At 41.2% G+C, this 13,045-nt stretch overlaps 1 protein-coding gene across 1 annotated transcript in view; it reads right to left on the reverse strand.

Moving 5' to 3' along the window:
- PHLDB2 (pleckstrin homology like domain family B member 2) overlaps positions 1 to 13,045 on the reverse strand; it is a 119,565-nt gene that overhangs the window by 61,436 nt on the left and 45,084 nt on the right. Inside the window, exon 3 of the mRNA XM_055127120.1 lies at positions 4,809 to 5,180. Coding sequence (XP_054983095.1) covers positions 4,809 to 5,180 — 372 coding nt within the window. The remainder of the gene's footprint in view (positions 1 to 4,808; positions 5,181 to 13,045) is intronic.

Below are 13,045 nucleotides of genomic sequence, written 5' to 3' on the forward strand. Positions count from 1 at the left end.
AAAGATGGCCTCTTGTACCTGTACTGCAAACCGTAACACCCAAAAGTGGGGGGGGGGAGAGAGAGAGAGAGAGAGAGAGAGAGAGAGAGAGAGAGAGAGAGAGAGAGAGAGAGAGAGAGAGAGAGAGAGAGAGAGAAGAGAGAGAGAGAGAGAGAGAGAGAGAGAGAGAGAAAGAGAGAAAGAGGGAATATGCCTGCCATAGAGGGAATATGCCTGCCACAGAGGCAGGGGTGGGAAGGGTAGGGGTGGCAGAAGGGATATTGGAAACATTGGTAGTGGAGAATGGGCACTGGTGGAGGGATGGGTGCTCGAACATTGTATGACTGAAATGTAATCATGAGAGTTTGTAAGTCTGTAACTGTATCTCATGGTGATTTAATAAAAATAAATAAATAAAAATAATTTCTAAGTTAAATAAGCAGAACAAAATTTAAAGAAAAAAAGAATGAGGGTTGACACCACATTGAAGGGTTGACTGCATTGGAATGCTGCTATCTTCGTTACAAGTTTAACATTCTTTCATCTTGCCAAGGTAAGACCATTCTCCTTTCATAGCCTCTTGAGTCTGTAGACATATTCATGGGTTTTATTGCAAAAAAAATCTATAGATGGACAGTTGTGTCTATTTGTTTCCTTACTATCACAAGGTAAAAAGGCAAGGGCAAAAAACACTCTGTCCTGTCTCACCAAAATGTTCCCCAAAATTACCAGCACAATACAAGCTTTGTTACTTTGGCAACCTCCTAAGATATCTTAATAAAAACAAACAAACAAAAAAACCCTGCATGCTTATAATTAAGTGAATTCATGTTTGTTTGTTTTTTGTCACCATGCTATTTATTGTCTATGTCCTCAAGAACCTTCTTTCTATATGTTTAGACATTAACTGGACAATTGGTGTTTTCTATCATGAAATGGGATACTGGATATCATTTTTAAGACAGTTACATAGAAAAATTGACTTCCTTGGAAAGAAATAAAAATGTCAAAACACAAATGAAGAGTGGGGTTATGGCTCACTGGCAGAATGCCTACTCTGCAGGCATAAGGCTATAAATTTGACCAGTAAGTTCCATTCTGGAGCAAGGCACTATATGTCAGGTGTAAGCCTGGTGGAAATCAGCAAATAAGAGGACAGATCTGGTGTCTCATCTCTATTCTCGCCCTTCTCTCTGTGTGGATATAATTTCTTCAAAGAAGGCAGATATGTGGGTGTACTTGCATGTGTAATTGGCTTATTAAAACATGTCACTCTTAGTGGAATCCACTACTAAGACAAAATTCCTTGATAATTGGAATTGCAGTTTTCTCTATTATGATAAACTGAAGTTATTTTCAAGTTGTGTGACCACCACCAAATAGAGTGCAATTACTGATGGGTTCCACAACCAAATGTACCACCGTGGTCATCACAACAGCAATGAGAAAAGGAAGGGGAAGCCCCAATGCTATTTTAATAGCTACTATACCATTGACTTTTTATATTCTAAATTTGAATATAATTAAGGTCACAATATCATTAGCCCCATTCAGAGTTTTAGAATGCCTTTTGAAGATACTGCATTTTATAAATACTGTGTCAGAATAAAGCATCATTTCTTTGCATTTATTGCTATAAACAATCTTTCCAATTGTCTCTATAGTTCTTTTCAAGTTTATTCTTATTGCGATCATTTTTAGACACCTTGAGTTACTCAGATACTTAAAATTGTCACTAATAGTGATTTTCACCCTCCTACTTTCTTATTTAGTTTACAGTTTTGCATATTGTTTCGTTCATTATTTTTTCTAATTAATGTTTTGCTTCTACTAGTGAGAGAGGTATTTTTAAACCACAGTGGAAGTTGAAATGTGATCTGAAATGTTGGCCTCACAGGATACTCGCCTTCTGGAGATTTTCCTGCTAGGATTACTGGCCAGTGGCTTTGGAATGCCATTCACTGGTATACAAGCATTCCTCAGGCCTGAAACAGTCACCTTTGTATTAGGAAGGGATTCACTGCCTGAATTTAAAGGTCAGTAGTTGTTTTACTAGTTGATAAGGTGCTGAATTTAAGATGATGATTAACAAGCTCTATGTCAAAGCTTGAAAGGAATGTTTGAGTTTGTTTAAATCAATTGTTATTTCTGATTTCTGAATCATTCAATCTTCTTAAGGAGCAATAGGGACTGGAGCAATAGCACAGCAGATACGGCGTTTGCCTTGCACGCAGCCGACCTGGGTTCAATTTCTCTGTCCCCCTCAGAGAGCCCGGCAAACTACCAAGAGTATCCCGCCCGCATGGCAGAGCATGGCAAGCTACCTGTGGTGTATTCGATATGCCAAAAACAGTAACAACAAGTCTCACAATGGAAACGTTACTGGTGCCCGCTCAAGCAAAACGATGAACAAGGGGAGGACAGTGCTACAGGGCTAAGGAACAATAAGGTGGATGCAGAAAACAGAATACAAATAAGAACATGACGTGGTATCTGAATTCTTATTTTCTGAATTGTTAAATTAAATGAACTCAGTGAAATTCACTAAATATTACTGATTTCTATGAGTAATTTAAATGTATTTTGAATGATGACTGAGTAATCTTCAATAACTGATTCCGCTGGGCCACTCTTTTTTCATTTTGCAATAGTAAAATGTTATAATTACTGGCTTACTGATGCAAAGAAGCTGGTTCTTTTTCTAGGATATAAAGAAACATAATGTTGGAATAATGATTACCCAAGGACAATGGAAACAAAGAACATGAGAACTGGTCTTCAGCAGGATTGAACCCGTGTCCACTGTGTGCAAGGCAGGCCCCTTAGCTGCTGAACTATCTCTCCAGCCCCAGGAAGCCAAGGACTTCTAAGGAAGTCAAGTGGATGATGACCGAACTCACATTCTCAAAATGGACCAAAGCAAATGGAACATTTACTTTGCCAGAAAATCAATAGCTTCTGATTGCCTCTTGCCATCCAACCCAGATCTTGGTTCCTACCCACTGCAGTTTCCTGGCAATGGAGAAAAATGTCCTATGAAAAATTACTCTCAATGAGAATTTGTAAGATAAGCATGATTATTAGAGGAAAGAAGGGGTTAAACATTTCAGAGTCCTGATGCTTATGATGGCAGAACTCATTAAGGTGATAAAGACATCTGCCTTCCAACACTAGATGAAAAGATCTGGCTGCACTCAAACTAAATGAAAAGAAGCACATAATCTTCTGTCTGATAAGGTAGCTGGAGAATATAACATGGTGATAATGTCTTTTTCTTACTGAATCAGTATATTATCTCCTCTAATTAGAAAAATACCAATGCAGCTTTAAACAACTGTTGGCCCTTTGGATATTATTGCCAAGGGTCCTAGTCTGAACTCAATGGCCAGTGTTATTTACTCCATTAATTTATCCTTAAGTAAATAAATTCTTGTGATTATAGTACCTGTTTCTTTTTTCCTCCTAATTTCTATGTTTGCATTCAAATTAGATTCAATAGAACTCACGTGTTTTACTACCACAGTTTCAAATCCTTCCTAGAAGACCAGGAGGGAACATCTGCTATTTGTTTTATTGACATTCTGAAATATTTGTTGTATATAGATTTTAAAGTGAAAAATTGGAAATAAATAGCATATCCAAACAATTGAAGTACTACTAGATGGCCATTTTAAAGAAAAAAACTGAGCTGAGTGGGTTAATATTCATAGTATTTTTACTCACTATGTGAGTAAAAAGACATTTAGTGAGAAAAATGTGTAGAATTTTTTTTTTTTTTTTTTTTTGCTTTTTGGATCACACCCGGCAATCTACAGGGGTTATTCCTAGCTCATGTACTCAGGAATTACTCCTGGGGGTGCTCGGGGGACCATTTGGGAATTGAACCCAGGTCAACCTCGTGCAAGGCAAACACTGTGCCCGCTGTGCTATTGCTCCAGCCCTGGAATGTGCAGAATTCTATTGTGTGTATGTCTCAGTCTATAATACATGGCATCTATGCTCAAAAAGTACAGGAAGCAAGTCACACATTGTAACTGTGTTCAGTCAAAAGGGTCCAACCGGGAGGGGTATAGAAGAGGAACTTTTTTTTTTCTTTTTGGGTTTTGAGCCATACCTGGCTATAGTTCAGGACTTACTCCTGGCTCTGTGGTTAGGGATCACTCCTGGTAGTCAGTGAACAGGGGGAACCATATGTGGTGCTGGGGATTGAACCCAGGTCAGCTGCTTATAAGGAAGCACCTCAACTGCTGTGCTTTCTCTTTGTCTGGCCCTTGCTTTTTGGAAATCAAGCCAAACAAAAACCTCTAGCCTCTTAGTGTTTCCTGATATGAATGCTACTATTTCTGGGTTCGGGGGGGGGGGGTGAGGAACACTAAAAATATTCCTGAAGGTAGTAACTTCAGGTTGAATGAGGTAGAAGTGGAGGGATACTTTCTGGGCTTGGGGGTTTTATTTATTTTTTAATTAATTAATTATTATTATTATTTTTTTGCTTTTTGGGTCACACCCGGTGTTGCACAGGGTTTACTCCTGGCTCTTCACTCGGGAATTACTCCTGGCAGTGCTCAGGGGACCATATGGGATGCTGGGAATCGAACTAGAGTTGGCTGCGTGCAAGGCAGATGCCCTACCTGCTGTGCTATTGCTCCAGCCCCGGGTTTTAGGGTTTTTCTTTTTTTTTTTTTTTTCACTAAAAGAAAGTAGATTTCCAGGATGAGTAATGGTTCCCCTCTCCCCCCTGAAAACTAGACAGCAGGTCAAGTCAGTGTGGGAACCACCCAGCTCATGGATACACAGAGTCCAAGGTCTATACGCTCTGCTGACTTTACCTTTGGCAAGATACTCAGGTAAGTGGATTCACTGGATGCTTTCAGAAAGGCAGAGGAGGCCGACGGGGGGCTCCTGAGCAGTTCCTCATTCCTGATGCTCCTGGGGGAAAGGAAGCTGGCACTGCTCTGGCAAAGGCTCCCAAAGGACGACAAGTCCGAATCATGCAGAGAGCCTTTCCGGTGGCACCTGTATCTGACGTCAGAGCTCACCAGGGCGTCTTCGAACACAGACTCCTCGTCGGAGAGCTGCAGCTTCTCCAGCTCCTTATTGATCTTCTGCACATCTGCCACGGTGGCGCCAGGGGACACGCGGCTCTCAGGCTTCGTGTACTCAGCACAGAGACTGAGGATGGTCTCCAGGCGCTGTCTCTCCTGGAACACAGGACGAAAGAGCATGCTCAGAGTCTGGGAAGTGACAACCAGTGCAAGGTAAAAGCCCGACGACGAGGAACCACAGCCAGGCTAGTTTCATCCCACAACACCCAGGCCCTCAGCTAGTGAAGATTCTCCATCATCTCTGATGGGCACATTGGAGGATAGAGATGAAGCCTGGGCTAGCAATGCCTGATTCTTGTCCCTAACTCAAGTCCAGCTGTGCCCTTATTTGGATACTCCAGTGATGACCGTCCGGCTTAGCAGCACTCAGAAGGCCTGTCTAGTTTTGAATGCATTGAGAAATTTTGAGATCCATACTTCAAATCATCATTCCTCTGCACACATTCTATGTTCAATAATATTTGGCTTTTTCATCACTATAGATGCTGATACTAAAATAATACCTTACCTTCCTATACAAATATTATTCTACTATTAGACACAAAGGCAGAAAAACACTCCTGAAAGAATATTTTCTTCTAAAGAGCATAACTGGCTCTTCAATTTCTTTTTTGTTTGCTTTTTGGCCCACCTAGAGGTGCTCTGGGTTTACGCCTGGTTTTGCACTCAGGGATCACTCCTGGCAGAGATCCGGGGACCATATGGGATACTGGGACCCATGCAGAGTTGGCCACATGCAAAGCAAACACCCTATCTGCTGTATTATTACTAGAGTCCTTCAATTTCCTTTAAATATTTAAAAATTAAAAACTTAAAAGAAATGTCTCATCATCCTATAAAGATCTTTTCCACCAATAAAGGTCGTTTCCAGCCATGAGTAACTAGAGTTATTTAAAATGTGGCAGGGATAAAGAAATAGTACAGTGGGCAGGGCACCAGTCTTGTGTGCAGCTGACCTGTCCCCAGAACAATAACTAAAAAAAATCAAGGAGACAGGAGCCTGTGAATAGTCCAGTGGAAACTGTGCCTGCCTTAGAGCCAGACACTAGTGAGGCCTCTGGTTCATTCCCTGGCACCTCTTCACTGCCTAAGTGCCACACCCCTGGCTCTGCTTCTGGGATCCTTGCTACTACAGTTGTGGGTGTCCAGGAGCACAATGATAGTGTGTGCCCTCTTGCAAGCAATACACCTAAAAAGCATGAGCAGCTTTACCAAGTGAACGACTGCAGATGACCATGCTGTCTAAATACCACCAAGTATGCAAGCACAGAATCAAATGTACGTAGCCTCCAGTTAGCAAGTCACAGCAGTGACCGAAACAACAGCAGTGACAGCTGCAGCAACACGACAACCACAAAGGGAAGGAGAAGAATTTGTTTGAAGGAGGAATGTAACATGAACATGAAAACTCAAAAACTATTTTGAATCAAGTCAGGAGAGAAAGGTACCATTGTACTCAAATGCTGAGCTTATTCAATGGTTGATTCATGAAGCTGGAAAAGAAAATGAGTATACTTGTTTTAAAATATTACTAGGAAGGGGCTGGAGCCATAGCACAGTGGGTAGGGCGTTTGCCTTGCACGTGGCTGGCCCGGGTTCGATTCCCAGCATCCCATATGGTCTACTAAGCACTGCCAGGAGTAATTCCTGAGTGCAAAGCCAGGAGTAACTTGTGCATCGCCGGGTGTGACCCAAAAAGAAAGAAAAAAAAAAGTTACCTAAAATATTACTAGGAAGGGCAGAGAGAAAGTGCAGAGCTTATAAAGTGAAATTTATTAGTTACACAGGCGGGGGGGGGCTTAGGGTGGGGGGGCTAGGGGTGTGGGGGGGGTTGGGGTGTGAGGGGGCGGGGTGGAGCTATACTGGGATTCTTGGTGGCGGAATATGAGCACTGGTGAAGGGATGGGTATTCGAGCATTGTATAACTGAGATTTAAACCTGAAAACTTTGTAACTTTGTAACTTTCCACAATAAAAAAATAAAAAAAAAAAAAAGAAAGTGCAGAGCTTAGAGGCACTTGTCTTGCATGCAGCCTATCCTGGTTTGATCTCTGGCACCTCATATGGTCCCCCAACTACTGCCAAATGTGACCCCTGAGCACAGATCCAGGACAGCCTCTTGATGTTTCCAGGTATAGGCCAGCACCCTCCCACCATGCCAAAAAGAAATAAATAAAAGTAGGGTTGGAGAGACAGTACAGGGGTTAAAACACTGGTCCTACATGTGACTAACTTCAGTTCTATCCCTGGCACCACATAAGGTTTTCTGAGCATTACTGGGAGTGACCCTGGGCATGGGGCCAGAAGTAGCCCCTAGCACCACTCAGACCAACACACCCCCAAACAAATAAACTAAAATTCAATTTAGAGGACATTAGTGTAGACAATGGTATCACTAACACTTTACCAAGCTCCCTATGCAATATAGGTAGATAAATGTGATTTTTTTTTTACCTTAAATAAATCCACTATATATTTGTAAATAGTGGGATACAGGTTACAGAATGCTGATCATAGACCTACACAGCACTTTTGGGTAAGAACCTAAACACCTTCAGTTCCCAAGTCAATTCCAATTTTAAAGTGAAAACAAAATATAAAAATGTCAGATTACATAAACTACAACAAAAAGAGAATTCAAAAACCTAAAACACTTTTTCCAAACTGGTTATCAGTAGTGTAGCACTACACTGTAGCACTGTAGTCCCCGTTGTTCATCGATTTGCTTGAGCGGGCACCAGTAATGTCTCTATTGTGAGACTTGTTGTTACTGTTTTTGGCATATCGAGTACGCCATGGGTAGCTTGCCAGGCTCTGCTGTGTGGGTAGGATGCTCTCGGTAACTTGCCGGGCTCTCCGAGAGGGACAGAGGAATCAAACCTGGGTTGGCCTCATGTAAGGCAAACGCCCTACCCGCTGTGCTATCGCTCCAGTCTTATCAGTAATGAAATAGAAAAATCTATAAGCAGAACTGGGCTGCTGTTTTCCATTTCTAACTGCAATTCCTTCGTAATGACAAAATTCCAAAGGCAGTTAGCACTTTCTTAGTTGAGTAAGTATCAATAGAAACATAACACCTGGTTTCTGTTAAATATATAAATAGAATGACAAGATAGAATCTATTAAGTTTCACTTGACTTTGATCTTTCCTCTAAAGTAAGCCTCCACATGTCCCTCCCCACCCCCCATTGCAAATGCTTGATCAAAAGGACTATTTAACTGCTTCCAGAGTTCCCACCTCCCTTTCACTGTCCGGGCTTCTGGATTCCAGCTGCAGTTCAGTCCTCATGGTCTCTTCCCATGGCAGACACTTATAGCTGTGCCACCTCATCTGGGTGCTTCTGCATCCTCGTCTACCAGGAGCCTGGCTGTTTATTTATCTCCATAGCTGCCATCAGTTGCCAAGCCCTTCCCACTTCAGCTTCAGGAGTAGGGGAGATGAGGGAGGTGAGGGGGAGGGGGAGCTGGGGGGTGTACAACCTCATTGCCTTACTTTACACTTCTCCAATAATATGGGGACGTTTTCATGGAACCATGCAAAAAACACCTTCAAGGACAGATGAGAAGAGAGGGACAAGAACAAGCAGTTAATTTGTACCCTTTTTCTCAACAGAATCTACATGAAAGGTAATCTCCAAGGAAAGTTTCTCTTCCCGTCATTTAGGTAAAATAAATTGAAGAATTCAAACTCAGTCTTTTCTTACAGCTGCATATCAGTATGCAAATACATTAAGCCGTGCCACCAGTGACATTGGAGGCTGTCTGAAACTCATCAGTTTCCATTTCCTAAGGTTCTAATGAAGTGTGGTCTTGAAAACAGACAAGGTATCTCTGTCTAGCTGGTAGTACCTAGCTAAATTCCTCCCACATGTGCCCAAAATAGTTTCTTTTGCTGCCAGTGCTATTGCTTAATTCCAGGGGGAATAAATGATCCAGGCCTTACGATGAATGTTATTTCAGACAGTGAAATGCAGTATTCAAAAGCTTATGCAGGAAGTTTGGTCTGCTGGTATGTACTTCTCTCTATTCTTATCACCTCGTTCACAGCCAATCTGCCCAGGCTTGACTCACACACACATGCAGTACTGCTGCCCATGAGTCAAAAAGAAACCCAGGCCATGCCAAGACATATTGGCCTCATAAAAGTTGCACCAAAGAAAAATAAACTGATGATAAGAAGTACATCAGAAGTTTACAAGGCATTTCAGAAAGCACTGCAAGAGGCCTTTTAAGGAAAGCTCTGAGCAGATTTTAGTCTCATAAATTATCTTTGCTCCCTCTTCACTCAAGTCTTGATTGAGATTTTAGAGTCTTTTTTCTCCATTTATTATTCATTATCACCCACCTTGCATGACCTAACACCAGCACTCCTGACCTACCTGGACAGTTTGGAAACTCAACACGGGCACAACTAAGAGTTAAGCTGGATCATTAGAAGAAAACTAGACTGGCAAACCGAGAGTCAGGCCGTCTGAACTCAAAATCAATGTATTTAATGCCTCACCTTCCATACTGCCTAGTTAGGAGGCCACATTCTTTGACAATCTCTAATTCCTACCCACTGTTCTTAACCAAAAATATAATGTGCCTACACTTAGAGAACCAAAAGTAGACAGGCTAGATATCTAAATGGCCCAACCTATTGGTATTAAGGAATTAAAAAGTAGGACACTTTGAATATAATAATTTAAAATACATTTTTCCTCCCTTAAAAGAAACTCTACATACTACATCAAAGAAAACTTTGAAGTGGGTATAAGATCTTAAAAGATTTAAAAGACGTATGGGAGTGAGATGGTGTGCAGGCCTTCCCTTCTGGTTTTTTTTTTTTTTTTTAAGTTGTGGGCTGAGGGTATGTTTTTGACCACATTTCAAAGGAATGTGTCTGGCGGGGTGTCTGGTGTTGCTTCACTGCAGTTCACAGCCCTGTCAGGAGCCTCATCCATCTCCCGTCCCTCCATGTAATCACCAGCAGCCGCCAGTCTCTGCCAGAGGACTGTAAATGTAACGCAGAAAATCAACTGTTGATACTTACACACATGTGAAATCTTTGTTAAACTCCTTCTGCTATAATAAATATGTCAGAACACATATTGCACAAAAGAAAAGGTAAATCTCTAATAGTCAGAAATGTCTTAGTTGAAATATGATTTTTTCCCCTCTATTTGGCTCAAGTTCCTGGCATTGATGCACAAAGACACTTTCCCTAACCCCCCTCCACAGAGGTGCCCTTGACCCTTCTTCGACCCCTATGTTCACTCTGGCTCAACATTTCATCCCTCCCACCTCTGCCATCATTTATTAATTGACAGCCCTCTGGTGTGTACTGCTACTTCCATTAGCATCACTCATATTCTTGAAAGGTGTTTATTTCCCCCTAGAATACCTAACATAGGGGCCAGAGTGAGAGAACAGTGGGTAGGGCACTTGCCTTACATGTGGCAGACCAAGGTTTGATCCCCCAAATCCCAGATGGCCCCCCAAGAACTGCTAGGAGTGATCACTGAGGGCAGAGTTAGGAATAAGCCCTGAGCATCGCCAGGTGGAAACCCCCCCAAACAAAGAAAATTAACCAAACAAAAAAAAAAGCACCCACATTTAATAAAAACAAGAACAACAACACAAGAATACCTGACATAGGGCTCAAGAAATAGTGCAGGGGCTAGAAGGCACGGATCCTGATTCAGTCTCTGGCACTGCATTGCTTGATTGCCCTGAAAGCTCCAGAGCACTGCTGGGGGTGGCCTTTGTGACCCAGCTCTGCAGGGCCTGAGCAGGTCTGCATTCTTTAGCCCTCACTTTGAACTGAGGCTGAGTATTGCTGGGAGCGATCATTGCTCAGGAACACACACTCAAACACACACACACACACACACACACACACACACTCACACACAAAGTTCCCATTATAATTGGTAAGTATGACTTCACTTTTCTGTTAAGCCTAAATATTTAATAGTACCATAATATTCATTTCAGTAAGTATTTAGTTACTCTCTACTCAGTAATACACTGGAATACAAAAAAGACAGTATTTCTGCAATCAATTCTTTAAAGGAGGCACAAGTAGGAATCAATTAAATAAATAGTAGCAAGAGGTTGACAGAAAACCTACAAGTTCACATATTAGGAAGCAATATACAAAAATTATAGAAAACATTCTGGGTTGCATTCTTAAGGATTATGGGTTGGTGTTCAGAGCATTTCTATAAAGGGATCACACAAGCAAAGACAAAGCACTGTGGATAGCACCAGGTTCACAAATCAGCAACTATTATATAGGGCCAGAGACAAAGGCTCTTCAGAGGAAGAGACACGGTCTACACAGAGTCAACTTTCCTCCACTTCTGTCAGTCTCAAAGGATTCAAACAACCTTAAATAAACTGTAGGAATAAAGCTATAAGAAACACCAGTGAGTCTGAGACCTCAGAAGGCAGAACAAGAAGATGAAAGGACATGCTGTCAGGACCAACACAGAATTTCCAGAATTCCTTGAACAAACAGTTGTAGCCACTAGGTAGGATATTGAAAAGAAATAAAGCAGTGGTGAAAGGTCCTTTCTGTGGGTATATTTATTTTTAGAGGTAAATTTGAAGGGGGGGTATTAAATGTTACTTTGATGATTTTCCTCTGTGGTCATAAGGAAAAGAATTCTTTTATTCCCCATTCACAGAATCAATCTGGCTGTCAAACTTGATAGGAAGACAGTGAGGTTCCCTAGGACCACCTGACTATCACGAACAACGTGTTGGCTTTTTTAAAAATTAAATCACCATGAGATACAGTCACAAAACTTTCATATTTGAGTTTCAGTTATACAATGATTAAACACCCATCCCTTTACCAGTGCACATTCTCCACCACCAGTGTCCCCTGAATACACCCCCTCTCCCTGCCTTTATGGCAAACAATTTCCCCATTCTCTCTCTCTACTTTTGGGTACTGTGGTTTGCAATATAGGTACTGACAGGTTATCACATTTGGTTCTGTATCTACTTTCAGCACACATGTACCATCCTGAATGATTCCTCCAACCATCATTGACTTAGTTATCCTCTCTATTTTAGCTGCCTTCTCTCCCAGCTCATGAGACAGATTTCCAACTATTAGAGCAATATTCCTGGCCTTATTCTTGGGTGTCAGTCTCCTACTATGTTAGTTTATATTCAAAAAGTGAGTGCAGTCATTCTATGTCTGTCCCTCTCTTTCTGACTCATTTTACTTAGCACGATTCTCTCCACAACCATCCACTTATAAGCAAATTTCATAACTGCATCTTTTCTAACAGCTGTATAGTAGTCCATTGTGTAGATTTTAACTGCAGCCTCAATCCCACCTCTCTCTATAGCTATAGGATTATGATGATAATGTATTTCAGTAGGTTCTGTACATCTACCTAAAGCATCCCCAAATTGAAGGGCACTTTTGCAATTTATGTCAAAAGCGAGGACAATCTTTTTTTAAAAAAAGAGTGAACACTTTTTATTGGAAACAAAACCCTTTGACCTTGTTGTTGACCTTAATACTTACCTAAATATTGCCTTAGTATGTGTTTTATAATTTAGGTGATCTGATTAAGAAATTGTACATATATATAAGGGTTTTCATTGTCTGGTTTTGTAAACTACCTTCAAGGAATTAAGCTTAGTATCCAACTATAAGTTTTTTATTTTATAAACTGCCTATAAAGTCTCCTGGTCAGAAAAGCATTTTACTGTGCTGAATTTAGTTTAAACATGTGCATATGTACCTTATCAGAAGAGTGAGGCTGGAAAGAGGCACAACTGACAAATAAAAGAGAATTAGTTTTGTGTGACTGTATTTGTTCCAGGGATACCTGAAAGCTTGGTGGAGAAGTTACCAATAATGTGACAACTATTAGCGGATCAACAATCATTTGCTATATGCAGATTACTGTTACATCCACCTATTCTCCCTCCAGAATAATGTATAGTCCTATA

This window comes from Sorex araneus, chromosome 2 (assembly GCF_027595985.1).
Source record: "Sorex araneus isolate mSorAra2 chromosome 2, mSorAra2.pri, whole genome shotgun sequence".
Lineage (NCBI taxonomy): Eukaryota > Metazoa > Chordata > Mammalia > Eulipotyphla > Soricidae > Sorex > Sorex araneus.